At 35.8% G+C, this 22,634-nt stretch overlaps 1 protein-coding gene across 5 annotated transcripts in view; it reads left to right on the forward strand.

Annotated features, from left to right (window-relative positions):
* DBE1 (debranching enzyme 1) overlaps positions 1–22,634 on the forward strand; it is a 170,901-nt gene that overhangs the window by 68,238 nt on the left and 80,029 nt on the right. For all 5 annotated transcript variants that reach the window (XM_090003691.1, XM_090003692.1, XM_090003694.1 and 2 more), the window contains 3 exons: positions 18,200–18,336; positions 18,458–18,527; positions 20,201–20,303. In XM_090003691.1, the coding sequence (XP_089859817.1) occupies positions 18,200–18,336; positions 18,458–18,527; positions 20,201–20,303 (310 nt within the window). The remainder of the gene's footprint in view (positions 1–18,199; positions 18,337–18,457; positions 18,528–20,200; positions 20,304–22,634) is intronic.

The raw sequence follows: 22,634 nt of genomic DNA on the forward strand, positions 1-22,634 counted from the left end.
ACGGAAAACTATAGGGTGTAGATGGGTTTACAAAATTAAAACTAAATGGGATGAGACATTGGAAAGATATAAAGCTCGATTAGTAGTTAAGGGATATAGTCAAGAATATAGAATTGACTATGATGAGACCTTTGTTCCAGTTGCTCGAATGATGACTGTCAGAACCCTTATATCTATAACATCAATTCAAAAATGACCTATCTTTCAAATGGATGTAAAAAATGTCTTTCTTAATGGTAACTTAGATGAAGAGGTCTACATGAATCCTCCATCAGGTTTAAACTTAGCACATGGAAAAACTCTTAGGTTACGAAAAACCTTGTATGGATTAAAACAAGCTCCCAAAGCTTGGTATGATAGATTTAGTAATCTGCATTGTTTATTAAATCTTCCAATGTAGGGATGGTCATACTACTACTCTACGTAGATGATATGATAATCACAAGAGGTGATAAGCAGAGAGTAAATCATATCAAAGATGTGCTTAAAGAAAACTTTGATATGACAAATCTTGGTTTTTTAAGATATTTTCTTGGTATTGAAGTGACTTACTCACCTCGTGGTTATTTTTTGTCACAGACTAAGTATGCAACGAAGATTATTGAGAGATCAAAACTCTCAGATGAGAAACGGGTTGATACTCTAGAGGTCATAAATGCAAAAATGAAGAAGGATGATGAAGAACCTCTACACTATCCAACCCCATACAGACAAATGATTGGTGTTTTGTCTTATCTTTATATTATTCATCCTGATATTTCTTATGCTATTCATTCAGTCAGTCAATTTCAGCATGCTTCCACTACAGTATATATGAGTGCTGTAATGAGAATTATTAGATATATTAAGAACTCTATAAGTCATAGACTGTTTTTGTCATCCTCTTCCTCATTAGAAGTCATTGCATACTCTGATTCTCACTAGGGAGGGGATGTGAATGATAGACGCTCAACTACTGGTTTATGTGTTTTTGTAGGTAACTCTAATTTCATGGCGATGCAAAAAGCAACAAAAGGTGTCTCTCTTCTCAATTGAAGCTGAGTATCGCGCCATGGCAACGATCACGTCAGAGTTAGTGTGGCTCCGACAATTACTGGAGGACTTGATAATCCACATCAAAGAACCCTCCAAATTATGCTGCGATAACAAGAGTGCTATGTATATTGTAAGCAACGATACGTTCCATCAGAGGATAAAACACATTGAAATGGATTGTCACTATGTTCGTGAAGAATTTTTGCGAAAGACTATCACATTGCCCTATGTTCCATTAGAGTATCAACTAGCGGATTTCTTCACCAAAGCGCTTCCGTCACCTAGATTTCGCTTCTTACTTGGCAAACTCTCGGTTGTTCCACCATGAGTTTGAGGGGGGGGGGGGTGTTAAGATATAGTTAATACATATATATACTTATGTAAACCAAAATACCATTAGGGGTATTTCAGTCTTTTCACCAACTAGGCGCCAACCCCTAATGGGCTGACATTTTATTGTTCATTGTCTTTTGTATTTTTCGTTTTATTTTATTTTATTTTTTTGTGATGCAAAAGGGGCAGCCCATATGACTGTTGGAGCTGCCCCAAGGGTCACAAATGTGACCGTTGGATGCAGTCCCAACAGTCATATGCTCGGCCTCTTATTCTCCCATTGTATTATAAATGGCCCTCATGGGGCCATGTATTTCTTTAACTCTTTGAGAGTGCCTTTTATGCAATAACAATTTGTTAAGACCCTTGTGTGGGTGGTTTTCTTGATTCAATCAAGTATTCTACTTGATTGAAAGTGTGTTCTTGCATGTGTATCAGATTCAATCCACTTCATTACAAAAGTGTGTTCTTGCATGTGTATCAGATTCAATCCACTTCATTACAGTCATATGGAAAGAAGCACCGGAGTTCAAGAGCCAATAAATTTTACTTGGAAGAGAAGAGTATACCCCGTCTCTTGTGACAAAAGAAGATGAACCTTTGACAAGCGGTTGTAGGGCCTCCACTAATTGGGACAACAACATGGTTCCAACGGATTTGAAATCTCTATTGGTTCCATTCATATCCTCATGCAATGCATCTACATTTGCCGCTCTTCGTTCATCATTTCCTTTAAATTCGGAGCAATAAGGCTTAATGTGTACCGTTTTTTCATAATTATGGCATATGATCTTTTTTTCTTCATCATTACGTTGCCTCCCAAAGTTGGGTCTTGTAAAGTGAGGAGGCTTGTAAGTGTTAGTGTTGGCATTGGGTCTTTAGACATCCAATACATTATCTTTGGATTCTTTGGACTCGATCATGGTCTTCAACTTAGTCTTTTCCATGCATACTTCGGCCAAAACTTCATGAAGATGTAGAGACTCATCTTTCTTATGATGAGTAATGGTGACCCTCACATGTTTGAATTCGGGTCTTAACCCTTACATAAATTGAAAAAATTGCTCTTATAAGATTTGTTTCTTTCTTATACGAACATCATTGGGTGTGTCCCAAATAGGCTATAATTTAGCCATTTGATCCCCAAGTCCTTTTAGGGATCCATAGTAATCACACTTTAATATCACGGATTTTCACACTTAGTTAAATTTGAGATTTCTGAAAATTTAGCTAAGTATAGAAGAAAAATCGTTTGATGCTCGATTTTTGGCCAATGCTTTGGAATCTGGGCTTGGCCCAGGTCTCATTGTCAAGGTCTAAACGAGCCAAGCGAAACATGAGAAAAAGTTTTATTTTTAACCTTTAAATTCAAGGAAAATTCGAGCAAAAATTAGGTTATTTTCAGGCGAAATTTGGAATCTGATATTCGTGTAATGTGTCAGTGGATGCGTCTCGGAATTCCTAGTGCAACAATATTTTATTTTTCTTGATCCGGGTTACGATTGACTCAAAAATCATATTTTTTCAAAAATTAAGCAGTTTGTTGGTTCAGATCCGGACTTTGATCGGACCGGATCTGATGGATTTGATTCAAATTAATATGGACTTGGACTCTATCCAAGACCCATATTAATCTGGTAATGATCCAACCCAAGACCCATTTGGATTTTTGAGATGGATTTGGATTTGGATTCGGATCCGGATCCAGATCCATACCCAATGTTTTTTTTCAACTTTAAATTCATCAAGAACCTTTAAATTAGGGTTTATTAATGCTAAGAAACCTCCTAAATTAATTTGGTAATTTTTGGAAGCTTCTGGAAATTTTTTTAATATTTAACATTAAATAAATAAATAAATAATTAATTAATTTAATGTAATTCCGAAAATTTATTTTGAGGTTTGCGTAGGACTCTATGTAGATCCCTTAAACCCATATAAAATCACTTTAGAAGTGTTCTAGTTCAATAATATAAATTCTTGGAAGATTCTAGGTGTTTATTTATTAATAATTAATTAATTAATTAATTAATTAAATAATTAATTTTAATTAATTTCGAGATTTATTTTAAGAGTATTTAAGACTCCTTGTAAGGCCCTTGTTCATGACTTAGAAGCTTTAAAAAAGACTTTTAAAAACACTTAAATTGGAAAAGTCAACACTTGAAGAGTTTCGAAAAATTCGGGAAAGTGGGTGAGAGAGAAGACAATTCCAGCTGGGGCTGCACTCTCTTCTCCAGCCCATCTAGAGCTCTATAAATAGATCAAAAAAAGAGGAAGGAAGAGAAAGAGAAGAAAAAAAATAGAGGAAGAGAGAGAAAAAGATAGAAAAAGAGAGAAAAGGGGAAAATGAGAGGAAAAGAGATAAAGAGAAAGAAGAAGAAGACTTCCTTCTTCAATCATCCGTCGTTGCCACTATCAAATCCACGTTTCTTTTCGATTCGCGGTCAAGGTACGGGTCTCTCTCTTGTTTCAAATGAGAAAAAGGGCATGGATATGATTTTCGTGCGAGTTTTTAGTAAAAATCTATGAGAAAATAGTAAATCTGGATATTTACTCTAATATGGGTTTTATGTTTCTCTTTTTCAGGGTTTATTTTGGGAAAAATACATATATCGATGCTTGTATTTGTGGAACACTGATTCGGGACAGATTTTGCCATGTTTGCAACATGCCCAAATCTGGTCCAGTGTTAGTATAGGTAAAATCTTGAAACCGGATGAAAAAAATAAGTATATGCATGTATCCATAAGAGTGAATTTGTTCGTACATGCATTCCTAATTGAAAATCTACATAAACATCATGATTGGTTTATGAATCTATGCAAATCTGAACATGCTTATATTGAGTGTGAATATGCATATGAATGCATACTTGAAATATGAAACTGTACATGCATGTATAACTGAATGAAAATATGCATATGAGATGTAAAAATTTGCTTATACGTGCAGCCTGAAAATGAGTATTCATATGCATGCATAATCAGAAAAAAACGTGTATGTTTTCGCATGTTTAGAAGTTTTTTTTTTATTGTGCGCTGGCTCGGTTGGCAGCCCAGTCGAGTGGGGCTCAGCTGGGCAACAACCATCCCTGCCAGTCGGCTGGGCAAGTGCTAGTCTGGCAACCCTTGACAGGTGCTGACGGACCCTACCTGGCCCAGCCAATCGGCAGGTGCGCTTTTTTAAAAAAAAATATGTTATTCTTTTGGGTTGCGGTCTGGTCGGCAGACCAGCCGAGCTCGGCTCGGCTGGCCAGACCTGGCAGTGCCTTGACAGGCCTGCCAGGCCTGCCGAGCCGCAGGGGCCCAGCCGAGTGGGCTCGGCTGGGCAAGTGTTTAAAAAGATTTTTTTTTATAGAGTGTGAAGAGAGGGGGGAGGGCTGGCTGTCAGACCACCCGAACCCTGTTCGGTTGGCCTAACCTGCCAGGCCCTGTCAGGGCATCGAGCCCAGCCGAGCAGCTGATTGGGCAGACACTCCAAAAAAAAAGTTTTAAAAGAAGAGAGGAGCTTTTTATGCATGCTATGACTTGTATGAAAAATATCCAGATTTGTTATGTGATTTGCATGTTAAGTTGATGCTCACTTGATATGCTTATTTGAATCTGAAAAAAAAGTCATTCAGTTTGGCAGGAAAATTTCCAGATTTGTGCTTATGAAAGACTTGGTTGTATGTATGCAAAAGAATAATTTTCTTCACATGCTTGGACTTGTTAAGTTATGCATAATCAAAGTATTATGGCAAAGTTGTTCCATGTGCATGTGGGTACTTGAATTGATGTGTTGCATGTAAATAATTGCATGGGTGTTCGCACGTTCCAAGTGAAGTGATTCGTGAATGAAAGCATGCACTAGTCATGAATACATGAATTGAATAAAAAGTACGCATTTGGCACGAGTGTTTGCATGTGTTAATTGGATTACACTTGGTTTTATGCATGTAAGAGAATGACATTGCATACATGTCTAGGCTGTTTATGACATGCATATTCATGGTATTAATGCATAGTTATTTCTTATGCATGCAAAGACTTGAAATGATCATGTCTTGCATGTAATCAGTGGCATGAGTGTTCACATGTTCAGTTGTACGATTCATGAATAAAAGCCTGTATTGATTCACATGTTTAATTGAATTGGTTAATGAATGAAAGCGTGCATTTGGCATGATTATATGAAAGCTTGCATTGTAATAATGAATACATGTATATGAATATTATTATTTTATGCACATCTCTAAATTGACATTCTTGATTGTACATCGAAAGGCATGTGATAAGAACTGAATGCATTGACATGTTCTTTAAGATTTTTGCATATGAACGCATAGATTATCAAGATGGATCATCATGGGCTGTGGGATGCTTTGAGCCGATGTGCTCCTTGCTTTACTTGTTTATGCATTGCAAAAGTCATATTTGATATTGTGGTTTTAATTGCACTGTTCTATTGTTGCCATAGGTGGTAGACCGTGGAGAGTTGCGCATGCTGATTTCCGAGTTTATGTTTTCATGTTGATTTGCAAATTTATGGAATTGATATTAACAACAAGATAAGAAAGAAAACAGTGTAATTAACGTTCCCTTGATGTTCCTTCTACGAAAAGGTAATCTTGGGCTTAGAGGTTTGGGGACCGTGAAGATACTAAAACTCCGTGTGCGTTGTTGTTTCCCCTGAACCCGATATTTAGGTTCTTTTCCTGGCTACGGTTTTAGGGAGAGTTCGCCACTTTGCCTGGGGGTGGTGTGTAGACACAACTGTTGTTTTGGTATACCAAGAAAGTGGTGCCAGTGGATGCTGATTTCTATGGTGTACCAGACATTGGATGCTGATTTTCAATTTTCGATGGATGATGCTGATTCTTGATATCGGTCGAGGTTTAAGTTTGAAATCCAGTAATAAAATACAAATTGTGTGTTAAGCTACCATGAGAACCTAACTTGACTTCGGAGATTTTACTCGTTTGGAGTATCCGCGGGCAACGATAATTAAAAAGAGGAACTTAAATTGTGTCATTTAATAGGGACATGCATATGAAAAGAAAACTATGATAAAAGATAATAATTTATTTATGCATTGTACTGAAATCATGTATATTCCTGATATGCATTAGATCATGCATATTTACTTGTTCCTTTAATTGTGATATATTGATGAATGCATGATGTTTGTTCCCTAATGCTTGTTAAATGTTTGTATTGGTTAAATTGTGGTCCTTGTTATTTATTAAATGTTCTCTCATGCTTAATAATGGTTCCCTTATTACATGAATGGTTAATTGAATTATGAATTTGTCATAATTATATCCCTCTAAAATATTGCATGATTCTTGTTTATGTTTTTTTTTTGTTTGTTTCATTAGAGAGATTCATACGCAAGATTCTTTGGATTCTGACACCCTACTTTTGTGTTTTTCGCAGCCTCAGATGCCTAGTGAGGCGACTTGCTTTTGAGAGGAGTTACGAAGGGACTACATGACTGCTTGACAGATTCTTTTGGACAACATGACTTTTTTTTGCTTTATTTATATTTCATTTGCTTATGTCTCAGACTCTGCATTTGAATAAATAAAGTTTGGTTTGGTTTGGTATGAAAGATGAGTATAAGATCCCTTGTGGTGGTAGTTGTGTTTAACGGTAAGGGCCCCGAGTCTTTAGGAATGTTTCCGCACTTAAAAAAAAGTTGTCACTTTTTCATGGGTACGAGTTGGGGTCGTTACACGCACACCTTTGTCACCTTGTGTGCATTTATGGATCTTGTTACATATTTTCCATTTGTGAGCAACATTTCCTTGAGTATACGTTTGCTCGATAAAAGTCAAAGCCTCATCCATTCTTTCAAATTTCAAGATGTTCTCACATGGCTCCACACACATGCTTCCCACGAAGAGTGAGAGCACTTTAGCATGACCTACTTTCCATGCTTTATAGCTATTTTTGTAGTCCAAAAGCACTTTTATCACTCTCATTTCCTTTCAGAGTTTCTTCTTTCGATGTTCCATCTTCTCCCACCACAACTTTGGTAAGAATAGGTTGAGGTTCTAGAGTGGAACCATCAGCCAAATGTCACAATTCTTTCCCTACTAATATTCTATTCACTACGATGACCCACATGTTGTAGTTGGTCCCATCGAATTTGATGAGAACAATTACAACTTTCTTGTCGGCCATGAATGAAAAGGGAATAGGAGAGAGAAAGAGAGAAAAGACGAGGGAGAAGAAAAACTATGAAGATTGTTGATGGAACGCTTTCCAAAGCAACAAATCGACACTCCTACGATCTTCATGGTCCACCACGTATCTTCAAATACAAAGAGCAATCAAGGAGCACCAAGGCTCTAATTCTATGTCATGAAAGAAAAAAAATACAAATAAATGACTTTTATGGGCTTACGAGAACACAAGAATACAATGACTACTTATGGGTCAATACAAAATTCATACTCATAAGCCATTTATGGGTTTGAAGTAATGAATTGTAACGCCCCAAAAATTTTAACCTTAATTATAGTTCAAATATTGAAATTTTGAGACCATTTTTTTTTGATAAGTATAAGTAAATCAGATCTTATAATGCGGAAACAATTTTTAAAAACGGTTAAGACTTTGGGCACGGTTACACTAAAGATAACAATCAAATCAAAATGTACGGGATATACACATTTCAAACCACGTACAATATAAGATTGAAATATGAAGAGTTTTAATTTCATTTCAAATCAGAGTATGAAAACAATACTCCAGTTTCTACATGATCAAGTACTTAAAACGAAAAGATCATGAATACCAAGATCGCAAGGTAAGAGTGGACCCTCGAGAATGCAGCTCGACCAGCCCTTTCCTCCAACTACTCATCATACTTTACCTGCATTACCTGTCCCCCATAAAACGGGGTCTGACTTGCTAAAGTCCGGTAAAGCAACCAAAACTCAAATTTAAAGAAAACATATCAAGCATTTAAAGGTAAAGATATATTATTCATCTATCGTCAAGTGATAGACAAGGGAACAACATCCTATGAGTCATTCATTTCAAGCATTCAAACATAAAACATTTAAAATCATTTCATCACTTAAAATTCTATTCAACCTTAACCCACGTAATAAAGCATAATCTATATGCATTCAAGTCATACAAGTCATCGCATAAATATATATGTGCATCTAAGACATTCATATCATTACATTATTTTCATATGCATTCATAATTCTTATAAACAATAAGTCAAATCACATTTGACCTTTCTAACGTGAAACACACACACATACATTATAAGTAATTTAGTCAGATATTCATGATGCATAGGTGTGATATATTTACTCAGACAATCATAATGCAATCATTTGCAATGAAACTATGTAGGCGTGATGTATCATTCACCTCATAAGTCAAAACTAGTCATTTATAAGCGTGATGTGTCATTCACCTATACGTTAACATAAGCGTCACAATCATAACCTCATATCAAGATCTAAAATCAATAAGGATCTGATTATCATATCTGAGTTCAATATATACAACAACAACAACAACAACAACTACGCCTTCATCCCAAAACAATTGGGGTCGGCGATATGAACCAAAAAAGAAAATCATTCTGGGTCTTCCACATGAATCCTTCTCCTCTAATAATTTCTATCCAATGCCATGTCCTCGGTGAGGTTCAAAGCATTCATATCCTTTCCTATCATCTCCATCCAAGTCTTCTTAGGCCTACCCCGACCTCTTTTAACTAATATATTTTCCCATTTCTCCATCCTTCTAACTGGAGCATCATTAGGCCTTCGCTGAATATGTCCAAACCACCGTAAACGATTCTCTCTCATCTTATTTTCAATGGGTGCAGCGCCTACCTTTTTACGTATCTCCTCGTTCTGAATCTTATCTTTTATTGTATTTCCACACATCCATCTCAGCATACACATCTCAGCTACACTCATTTTTTGAATATGATGTCTCTTGGCAGCCCAACATTCCGTACCATATAGTAAAGCGGGCCTAATGGTCGTCTTATAAAACTTTCTCTTCAACCGCAATGGCATTCTACGATCGCATAACACTCCAATTGCACTCTTCCATTTCATCCACCCAACCTTTATCCTATGATTTACATCTCCATCAATTTCTCCATACTTTTGAATGATAAATCCCAAATATTTGAAACAATCATCCACCGGTATTTCTTGCTCACCAATCTTCACTACACTCCCATCACTATTTCGTTGCTTACTAAACCGACATTCCATGTAATCTGTCTTAATCTTACTTAACTTAAAACCTCTTGCTTCCAATGTCTGTCTCCATAATTCTAACTTAGCATTAACTCCAGCTCTAGACTCATCAATCAAAACAATATCATCAGCAAACAACATACACCACGACATATTTTCTTGAATTGATCTCGTAAGCTCATCCATCACTATAGCAAATAGGAAATGGCTTAAAGCAGATCCTTGATGTAACCCAACCGTTATAGGAAAATTGGTTGTCACCACTCCAGAAGTGCGGACATTGGTTACTAATCCATACATATCTTTAATTATACTAATGTACTTGAGAGAAACACCTTTCTTCATCATTGTCTCCCAGAGAACGTCCCTAGGTACTCTATCGTATGCCTTCTCCAAATCAATAAAAACCATATGCAAATCTTTGTTCCTCTCTCTATTTCTCTCAATAAGTTGTCTAAGAAGATGTATAGCTTCCATAGTAAAGCCAAATCTATAGATTCATAACTGGCTATCTCAATCAACTCAGAAGATCATCACAATTCATCATAACATTTCATTTATTCATAATAAAGATTTACAAAATCCATGCCAGATCACCTGGTCTGAGAAATATACGACCTCACAAGGCGTTGCCGTCCTAGACGGATGGTCTACCTGGTCTTCGACAATGCACTTCCTCACAGGAATATACCGTCTTCGTGGGCTACCCGCTCTTGGACAATTTACTTCCTCACAGAGACTTACCGCTGTAGCCGGATTACCTGATCTGGTCATGCACACCCTCACAAAGAATCCTTTGAGAACAGTTCCTCAACGGGTATCATATCCAGTGAAAACTATTGTGATACATGCATCAATACAATTGACCACTCTCAGGGTCGATAGTCATCAACACGGGCATAAGCATGTATACAATCAAAGCATCACATCATACATCACTTCATATGGCATTAAAATTATAAAATCACACATTTAACCAATAAGGCTTCATGAATCAAAGTTCACTATTGAACTTAAACATTTATCGCATGCATTCATAATTTCATTTCACGTGACATTTAAATCATATCATACATAAGCATATTATCCTACACATCATATCATCGCTACAAAGAACATTGCATTTCGTAAATTGAACCTCGAAGCATGCGTAAACAAAACATGAGTTATATGCATGCATACGTGAACATGCACATTTCATAATACAGAGCAACTAAACCTCAACATACATAACTCCTACGTAGTTCGAGATTTGCACACACGATTAAAGTCGCATGCATTTTTCACCACATGAATCGATATATCACCTTAGATATAATTGTGTAAGGGTTGGTCAAAATTTCATTGACCATCCTACCGTACATCATATGCATATATTTCTTAAGCAAACAAGACATACAAGTTCAAAACAATTTATAACATTCGCATGCTTTCTTCTATATAAGAATAAATGAGTCCATCATACGACAAAACGATATATATAACATTCACAGTATGCATCGAACATGACTTATACATATCCATAGTAGTTATATGTGCACCGTGTATCAAATTCATACAAACACACAAAACAACATATTATGCTCAAACCAAAGTATGATGACACACATTGCGTACATATTCTACATTCATAAGTGCACAGACATTCAACCCCACACACAGGTGTACCTGCAACAAACACACTCCATATTCCGCTAACTATAATAATGACAAGCATGATCTCCGAACTACAATCACAAGAGTCCTAGATATCTACAACTAAGTGAAGTGTGTGAGCATAACTTGTATTTGCAATTCTTTTAAATATTCAGTGCAACGACATCATGCTTACACAATTAGTGCCTAAACATTTTCTCTACAAGTTCAGTTAAGGTATCTTACCTTAATAATGTGAAGAACAATTAATCGAAACTCAAAAGACCGAGGAGTTTCGAAGTCCGCAAAGACCGCTACTCAAGCAATCCAACGAACCCTTCGTGTGCGATAGCAAATGTCAAAAACTCAAAAAATGTCAATTATAACATGATTAGCCAAAAATAGCAAATTACCCTATAGATCATTACCAAGAGCCAAATAACATACAAATACACTCCAATAATTTACAAACTCCATCAAAAATATATTTAAATATAATATATACATATATACATATAAATAGTGACTTATAGCCCAAAATAGTTCTATAAATGCAAATTATACTCTGATTGGCTTAAATGAACAAATGAATATGTAATAAATAAATAAATAAAATTCAAAAACTAGAAACACATTTCTAATTTAGAGATAAAAAAATGAGTTCTTTATTTATTAATAATCCTTAAAAATTACGGGTTTTACATGAATATTATTGAGATATTGGGTGCTTGAGAAAGCAATACCCATCTAAGGGTATGCACCTCTATATATACACAAAGGAAAGCCAATATAGCTGTTGGGATCTCCCAACAACTATATTTGGGCAATTCAATATTCCCCATTATAAAAATAGAAATTTACAAAACAAAAAAAAAATAAAGAAAACAAAAAATATACAAAGACACTAGTGCCCCAAGTGGGCACAACCTATAAAGTGAGAAGACTGAAATACCCCTATTGGGTAATACCTATTACAATGATATGAGCATGTGTATCATATATATATATATATATGATATAGCTTAACAACATGAGTATTGGTGTAATGAAATATGCAGAAAAACTAAGAGTGCATTAAGCACTTACAACATTCACTAATGAACAAACAAAATGGCTAACACCCAAACCCACAAGAGACAACACAACATAAAAATATAAAAGTCTCTTATTGAAAAAGAGAGAGAGCTCTCAAGAGTGAAGAATACAAGAGGGGTTCACCCCTATATATACACAAATGAAGGAGAGGGGGGATGGCCATAAGGCCTTAAAAGGAGAGCCACCTAGGGGCTCCCCATGTAGTCGTTGGGAGCCCCCAACGGTCACAAATGTGACCGTTGGGGGCCCCATCGACTTCATGGTGGGGCCCCTTTTGTGTGAGCAAAAAACATAAAAATAAAAAATACAAATTACAAAAATTAAAGGGGAAAATAAATGAAGAATAACAAGTACCCCTATCAGGTACTTGTGAAATGACTAAAATACCCCTATAGGGTATTTTAGACAATTACATATATATATATATATATAAATATATATATATATATATATATATATATATATATATATATATATATATATATATATATATATATATATATATATGAAATACATGTATTTTAACACCCTCCCTCAAGCTTTACGGGGATACAATCGAAAGCTTGTTAAGGAGAAACAAAAAACGAGGAGCAACAAGGGCCTTAGTGAAGAAGTCCGCCAACTGATACTCAGATATGACGTAAGGTAGTGCTATGGTTCCTCTTAGGTATTCATCACGTACGTAATGGCAGTCCATCTCAATATGCTTAGTACGCTCATGGAATGTGTGATTGCTTGCAATATAGATTGCGCTTTTGTTGTCACAACACATCTTCGAAGGAGTAGAGATGACGATGCCCATATCACTGAGGAGACTTCTTAGCCACACAAGATCCATGGTTGTAGTGGCCATAGCATGATATCCCGCTTCCGTTGAGGACAAGGATACTTTGTGCTGCTTTTTGTATCTCCAAGAAATCATAGAGTCACCTAAGAAAACACAAAATCCCGTAGTTGAGACTCGATCATTGGGATTTCCTCCTCAATCAGCATCAGTATAAGCAATTTAATCAAGTGACGAGGCAGAGGAAAGAAAGACTCCCTTAGTTATGGTGTTTTTGATATATCTGACGATCCTTAAGACCGCACTCATGTGCACGGTTGTAGGAGCATGTTGAAACCGACTGACAGAGTGGACGACATGAGCTATGTCTGGCCGAGTGATGGATAAGTAGGTTAGAGACCCAACAAGTTGCCGGTAGGGAGTAGGATCCTTGAGAGGTGTTCCATCTTCCAACCTTAATTTTGCATTGATGACTTATGGGGTTTCTGTCTTCTTATCATCGGAGATACCAGATTTGGAACAAATGTCAGCAGCAAGTTTTATCTGAGAGAGAATGTACCCTCGAGGAGAGTACGCTACTTCAATCCCTAAAAAATATCTTAAGAAACCAAGGTCAGACATGTCAAAATTTTCTTTCAAAACCTTCTTAATATCATTAATGCCTTGCTCATCACTTCCAGTGATGATCATATCATCAACATAAAGTAGTAAAATAACTACTGAAGACCCTACACTTTTCACAAACAAAGCAGTGTCAGTATAACATGAACGAAAATTCAAACTTATCATAACATTACTAAATCTATCATGCCAAGCCTTTGGGGCTTGTTTTAAACCATATAATGTCTTCTTAAGTTTGAGAATTTTATCTTTACCAATACACACTCCTGGAGGAGGATCCATATAAACTTCTTCATTTAATTCGCCATTTAGGAAAGCATTCTTAACATCTAGTTGATAGATGGGCCATTTTTTGACTGATGCCACGGCGATAAGAGTCCTAACACTGGTCATCCTAGCTACGGGTGCAAAAGTTTCTTCATAATCTATACCGTATTCCTGAGCATATCCTTTTGCTACTAATCGGGCTTTATAGCGTTCTAATGAACCATCACTTTTAGTTTTAATTTTGAAGACCCATCTACATCCAATCGATCTCTTTCCAGTGGGTAATGAAGTTATTTCCCAAGTTTTTGCCTTTTCAAGGGCACTAAGTTCTAAGTTCATGGCTTCAACCCATTGGGGAATGTTTTTGGCTTTATTATAATGTGAAGGTTCATGAAATGAGTGTAATGCAATTAGACATGCTCTATATCTTGGAGTTAGAGATTCATAGGAAACAAACCTATTAGGAGGATTGGAGATTCGGTCGGATCTCCTTAAAGAAGTTTCTTCTATATTGGACCCTTGAGAGTATTTTTCTAAGACGATCATTTGAGCTTGTTGACCACGCTTAACATAGGTTTGGATTGGTCTATCACTTTCATCTTCAATATTGTCAAGAGGAACATCCTCTAGGTCATTCAACGACTCATTAGAGATTTCCTCTTCTTGAGGAGTCTCATCTTCTTGGGAAAGAAGATCAAATAAGAAAGCATATTCACTTTCGTCAATATCTTTAGTTTTCATAAAACCATTTTCATTTTCCAAAAAGGTTACATCTTTGGATACATAGAGTTTGTTATTTTTCAAGTCAAAACATCTAAAACCCTTTTGGTTTTCTCCATATCCTAAGAAAACACATTCAATAGCTTTAGGAGATAATTTGTCTCTTTTATGAGTAAGGACAAAACATTTACACCCAAAAATTCTTAATCTATTGAAATCGGGTGTTCTTTCAAATAGTTTTTCATATGGAGATGTATTTTGTAAGGATGAAGATATCATTCTATTTATCAAGTAAGTTGAGGTTAAGGCCGCTTCAGCCCAAAAACTCTTTGGAATTTCTTTGGAAATAAGGAGTGTCCTAGTGGTTTCCATGATGTGTCTATGCTTTCTTTCGGCTAAACCATTTTGTTGAGGAGTCCTAGGACACGATCTTTGATGACAAATTCCATTTATTTCTAAATAATTTTGAAATTCATTTGATAGATATTCTCCACCTAAATCGGATCTAAGAGTAGAGATATTACTTGAAAATTGATTTTTGACTATCATATGAAATTTTTTGAAGAAGTCAAAGACTTCGGATTTTAAATTGAGAAAGTAGATCCACACATATCTAGTGTAGTCATCAATGAAAGTAACGTAATAGGAGTATCCTCCTTTAGACATGACCGGGGAAGGACCCCAAACGTCGGAATTGAGTAACTCAAAGGGTCTTTTGGACACAAAGGTTCGATTTGGAAACAGGGTGGATTTCATTTTGGCAAAAATACAACTCTTGCAAACAAAATGTTTCTCATTACAAAATTTCTTTCCAAATGGAAAAGAGTACATTTTTGAGAAGCTAGGATGTCCAAGTCTTTGATGCCAAATTTCAATATTTTTATCTTGGACATGGTTACAAAAAGAGTTGGTGGGAAGTTTCAAGTTGCTCATGTAATAGAGATCTCCCCTCCAATGACCTTGCCCAATCTGCTTCCCTGACCGGAGATCCTGTATAGAGCAATCCATAGTTGAGAAGGAGATTTCACATCCATGATCACATATTTGAGCAATAGAGAGGAGATTTAGATTAAGTTGAGGTACCACTCTCACGTTTGGCACAAAGAAATCTTTAGAAGAATTTAAGGTTCCAAAACTTTTTACTTGTAAAGATGTACCATCGGCGGTTGAAACATAGGAGTTTTTAGAGTTATTACACAAATCGGAAAGCTCATTTTCAAGAGGAGTCATATGAAAGGAAGCTCCAGAATCATGGATCCAAGAAGACCTACCTGGAGGAGAGGAAGAAGCTATGGCGGCACCCGAGGTTGATGGAATCTTGAGTAGAGTTTGTAGTGCTTCTGATAGTTGGGCAAGAGAAAAGGACTCCTTCCCTTTGATAGTTTTCTCCTTCTTTTGAGTAGCTTCTTCAACGAAGGCAACCTTGTTTTTAGGTGCTTCATTCAACTTAGGGCAATTAGGTTTTATGTGAGCCGGTTCTTGGCAAGGATGGCAAATGACTTTTCTATAGTTGCCATTATAATTATTTTGCCTTCCAAAGTGTGGAGGCTTATAGGTTTTTACATGATTGTCGGGTTTAGATACGGCCAAAATATCATCTCCTCCTTTAATCATGCCAAGACGAGTTTCTTCTTGACATATTTCGGCTATGGCATCTTCCAAGGGAAGAGGCTTAGATCTATGAAGAAGGGAAGATCTAACTTGTTCATATTCGGGCCTAAGCCCGTGTAGAAATTGGAAAAACTGTTCTTTTTCCATTTGTTCTCTTCTTAGTTCCACATCCACACTAGAAACCCACTTTGGTTCTAGTAAAGATAACTCATCCCATAAGGGTCCAAGAGTGCTATAGTAGTCTCTTACACTAATTTCTCCTTGCTTGATAGTCCAGATTTTTTCTTGAAGAAAGAATTGACGAGCAAGGTCTTTTTGAGTAAACATACATTTCATAAAGAACCATGCTTCATTAGCCATCCGAAACTTAGCAATGTTGGCGCAAATCTTGAGCTCCACATTGTTCATGAACCAAGCAAGAATCTTCGCATGCTTACTTTCCCAATCTTCCACTTTAGATTGGTGATCTTCAATGGCCTTCATGCGAGCATTTCCTTCAAGAGCTTTCTCTTGATCACCATCCATCTTAGTGAGTTGGAGTTGTGGTTCCGGAATGGTGCCCATAACATATCCCCAAAGTTTTTTACCTTTGAGGTTGTTCTCCATGGCGGCGGCCCACATCATGTAGTTGGAGCCATTGAGCTTGAAGGAGAGATCAATCTTTTGTTCCCCTTCCATTTAATCACTCACAAGAGAACAAACGAAGAGAGATACAAAAAACAATAATATAACTATTCAACTAGCTATATTAAGAAGAAGAGCATACACAAGGCTCTGATACCATGTAATGAAATATGCGGAAAAACTAAGAGTGCATTAAGCACTTACAACATTCACTAATGAACAAACAAAAGGGCTAACACTCAAACCCACAAGAGACAACACAACATAAAAATATAAAAGTCTCTTATTGAAAAAGAGAGAGAGCTCTCAAGAGTGAAGAATACAAGAGGGGTTCACCCCTATATATACACAAATGAAGGAGAGGGGGGATGGCCATAAGGCCTTAAAAGGAGAGCCACCTAGGGGCTCCCCATGTAGTCGTTGGGAGCCCCCAACGGTCACAAATGTGACCGTTGGGGGCCCCATCGACTTCATGGTGGGGCCCCTTTTGTGTGAGCAAAAACATAAAAATAAAAAATATAAATTACAAAAATTAAAGGGGAAAATAAATGAAGAATAACAAGTACCCCTATCGGGTACTTGTGAAATGACTAAAATACCCCGTATTTTAGACAATTACATATATATATGAATTACATGTATTTTAACATTGGGTACCACTCCTGCAAAGATGTGATGGAAATCTTTGTCTTCTTAATTAGAGGTTATTCTTTGTTCCAAATCTATTGTCTGTTATTGCTAACATTGTCTTGGTAACTTTAAGAAAGAATTGATTCATGGGAATTCCTCCCAATAGTGCAGAAATAACACCCTGTCTGAAAATCAAGTGATGGCATCTAAATCTGCAATGATTTGGTGTTTTTTGCTGTTTCTCTTACAGATGTATGCACAAATATGAAGTTTTGGTCCATGATAGTCTGGGGTTTATATCAAATTATACATGTTTATAGCTGAACCTTGCTCTTGTTTGAAGGAATTTCAAATACCATCCAGTACATCATGTTCTTTTCTCCATGGTTATATGTTTTGATGATTCAGTCATTAGCAAATGCACTTTTTCTAGTTCTCTGCAATTTTTAAGTACTATCTACTCAACAGCTGACTTATAAGCAGCTCTTTCTGAGGACACTGAAATTTTTGAATTCTAAAAGCAATTTCCGAGTCTCAACTTATCTATGCTTTTTCTATGAATGTTTAGTCTGTTTGACTTGGGTTACAGAAAATACTGATGTTTTGTTTTTCAGCATACCAATGGAGAAACTGGTGGTCTACCGATTAAATGTACAGCGCTTTACTGAAGATAGATCTAGTCAATTGCCTAGCACTACTGCTGGGACTTTCATTGGTATTATTGAGAAGTTACACCATTTCAAGAAACTTGGTAACTAAAGATTGCTTGCTTCATTTGTTTCATGCTCTTGTTGCAATTTAGACTTTATTTTTAGATTATAAATATGCATATCAATTTTTGAGAATTGTCTTATATGATGCTCTTTTACTAGGTGTAAATGCAGTTCTTTTAGAACCAATTTTCCCATTCGTGGAGGAAAAAGGACCTTATTTTCCATATCAGTGAGTAACAGCTCTCTTTTTTCCATTATACTGATCGTGTGCCTGAAAGTTTGAATGTTTGAAAATTCTAGTGAATCTACTATTGTAGATCGGCTATTTTGAAAGTTGTCTGAAAATTATAGTGAATCTACTATTATAGATTGTCTTTCTTTTAAGGGAAAGATTGTGATGTTTACATGTGTGCATATAGATTGGTTACCTTAAATTAAGGTTTTGAAGAAAGGAGGAATATGGAGAGAAAAATATCACAAGTGACAAGAGAGAAAGCTTGAAGATCAAGAAAAATTCTAGGAAGAGGCAGCAAGAACAGCATTAGGACTGTCAATGGGTTAGACTTCTTCGATTGGCTGCAATATGAAGCAAGCACAAGCACACACTAGAGTGTAGGGCAAAACTCAAAATTGCCTCTTTTTATTAAGAAAAGATACACGAGAGTCTACCCTCTCTATTGGGCTTACATTACAAGGAAACATTACAAGGACTGAAATAACCCTGAGAAAGATAAGAACATGAAACAATAAAAAATGTATGTACAAAAAAGGACATATCAAACATCAATATGCCAACTATGCCCCCTAAGACACATCCTACTCACTATTTTCACGCTCCCCCTAAAACTCGAGATGGTACATAGGAACCATTGCAAGTTTGGAGATAGAGGTGCGAAACTGAACGATTGGTTTTGCCTTAGTGAAGACATTGACAATCTGATGAACGGATTAAACATAAGGCAAGGTAATAGTGCCATTGAGATACGATGACGTACGAAGTGACAGTCAATCTCTATATGTTTGGTACACTCATGAAACTCTGGATTCTTAGCCATATGGATAGCATTCTGATTATTGCAATGCAAAGATGTCGATGATAATAGAGTAACACCCATATCCCTAAGTAATAGTTGAAGCCAAACAATCTCTGCAGTAGTCTGCGTCATAGCTCGACACTCGACCTCTATTGTAGACAATGCAATATATATATATATATATATATATATATATATAGAGAGAGAGAGAGAGAGAGAGAGAGAGAGAGAGAGAGAGAGAGAGAGCCTGTTTTTTAATAAAAGAAATGCAATAGATGAAAGGACAAAAAGGGCAGCTTTTATTATTGTAATATAACATTATTGTCTAATAATTTAATTGGTTTTTTGGTTTCATCAGTTCTGGCTTTCCCAACTTTTTAATTTAGGTGAAAGACTTTTCCTAATTTAAGATTTAAAGATTATAGAGAAATGTGTTAAAATTTTGATATAAAATGCTTAACTATAACCTTCTGATTAATTGCATTTAATCATGATTCATGAGATTGGTTGATTAATCACAATCTGGCAATCTGCCAATAGATTGACCAAATGAACTTGATCATGTTTTTAACCAATTAATCCTAATTTTTCAATTACCATGGTTCCCAAGAAAATGCTGAGGACAACTGGAACTACATAAATGCTTGAAAGCTGAACTTAGGAAATCCACTTTGCTGAATGTGAGGAATGCATCTGCTTATGCTGCTGCAACATAAGACAATTGTTGGTTACATCAGTTAAATGATTTCCATTATCTTAGAAATTAGCTTCTCTAGTCCTCATGTGTTCATTATCACCAGTACATAAATATTCGATGTTGATTTTTTTCTGTTTCAAGACTTGACCTTGTTGAACTTTACTTTTGCAGCTTCTTTTCACCAATGAACTCGTATGGGCCTCTCCATGATGGACCATCATCAAGCCATTCAATGAAAGCCATGGTTAAGGCTTTGCATGCCCATGGAATTGAAGTGCGTGAAACTTTGTTTCTTTTAAATCTAAAGCAATGCATGAATGAAATGTTTCTTAAACCCTGTGATGGTATTTCCTGGTTTGTTCTTAGCTTTTCCCTCCATTGGTTGCCATGAACATTCCTTCGGTTCTTATTGACTGTAACTGACATATTAATATGGTTGGTGCACGATAATTCAAACGAAGCATATTGCTTTGGACTCCTTGACTTTGATTGTTGTTGAAAACCTGAAAAGTGTTGCAATGGGATAGGAGAATTCATATCTATCAATCATTATGAGGGCATCCTCTTGACGAACCAGTATGAGAACATTAGTCAGTGCAGCACTGATGTGGAGAAATTTTGGAGATGTATAATATCCTTGTAGCTTCCAGATATGATGATGTTTCGATTATCATCCTACTGGAGGTATAGGGGCTAACTATGATGAATCATTTTCTGCTTTGTAATATAAGGTTATATTGGTTGACATATCCACTTAGTCGGGTTATGTTATTTATATTTATTTGAATTTTCAATTTGATATATTTGAACCAGGTGTAACGACCCCAACTAACCCTCGAAAAATGATGATTTTTTTAAAACAATTGCAGAAAGACCTCCCAAGGACTCGAGGTACATTACAGATTTAATATAACCATTCCATAAACCATTCAAAGCATAGTCAATTAACAATAATAATTTGGACTTCATTTAATTAATCAATAAGTCAAAAGTTCAATAATGTAAAATCGACTCTATCTAATTCTGCACACAAGTCAGAACCCAAACCACCAAGTCACAATCCTAGAGTCCTCCAGCCAGCCAGTCCTATCCATCACTGAGCATATGTGCCTGAAAAACAATTTTAGAAAATGGGTAAGAACCAAAGTCCTCGTACGAATTCATCTAAAAATCCAAGAGTAAAAGAAATAACATAAATTTAAGAGGAAATCACAAGCAATAATTTACCAAAAACAACTTATCATTCAAACATTCAACAATATCATGCCAAATCAAATATTTAGAAATGTGTGAAACTAATGCTGAATAGTAAAAGATACATGATTCAATGCACATGCATGAATAATTTCTTAAGTTATTTATCAAGGTTACTTTTGCATGCATGTCCCTATTAAATGCAAACAAATTTAATTTTCACTTTTTCTTAAAACCTATGGATACTCAAGACGGGCAAAATTTTTGAGGTTCAAGGTAGTTTCTAGTTATAGCTTAACACACAATTTGTATTTTAATTATTGGGTTTCACTCTTGTTTCTCGATCGATATCAAGAATCCTTACCTAATGTCGAGACATCAATAAAAATTTTCAACCACTGATGCCACTTTTTTGGTATACCAATAACTACAGTTGAGTCCACAACACCTCTCCCAAGACAAAGTAGTTGAAAGCTCCTTAAAATCGTGGCCGGGAACATGAACCTCACATCAGGCTTTTGATGACACAATTGCATATGCATAATTGTTCTTGTGTAAAGAACTTGAAATTGATTTCGGGCGCTTGCCCTAACAATTCAATAATGTAATTAATTTTGGAAAACCAATAAGTTTCATAAATCATTTTGCAATGAATAAACAGTTCAGTAGTACATGAGCAACACATACTCGTGGCCTACATAGGCCCATAGTGGTTCACACATAACCATTAATATAATCTCAAAAAGTGATTCATGACATTGCATAATTTCAGTGAATATAAAACACACAATTTCACAATTTATGTTCACAATGCATATTCACAATACAAAAAGAACACACATTTAACCAAGCACATATATATGCATATAGAAGGCTTGCAGACCTATACATATATGATCAAATTTATGCATAGGATCAACAAACATGCAAACGATTGACTGACAGAAATTCAGCAATATATATGCATATATATTCTGATCAGATTTGACTAACAAACATATTTATATATATTTTGATCAGATTTGACATATATATATATATATATATATATATATATATATATATATATATATATATATATATATATATATACACACTGATCAGGTTCATTTACATTATCAGCTTTATGTACATGATGAACTGACCTCAAAAACATGATCAAATGCATGCACAAGACTCGGCTAGCTGCAGACATATATGATCAGATGCATGTACAAGACTCGGCTAGCTGCAGACATATATAATCAGCTACATGCATAAGAATCGGCTAGCTGTAAAAACATATGTATATGCATCAAGTTCATGCACATGATCAACTGATTGAAAATAAACATATGCATGCTCAGATTCGGGCATATGGTCGACTATCTGAAAAAATGAACACATGCATGCTCTGGTTCATGCACATGAT

The sequence above is a fragment of the Nuphar pumila genome, chromosome 4, assembly GCF_984573655.1.
Source record: "Nuphar pumila chromosome 4, dmNupPumi1.hap1.1, whole genome shotgun sequence".
Classification (NCBI taxonomy): domain Eukaryota; kingdom Viridiplantae; phylum Streptophyta; class Magnoliopsida; order Nymphaeales; family Nymphaeaceae; genus Nuphar; species Nuphar pumila.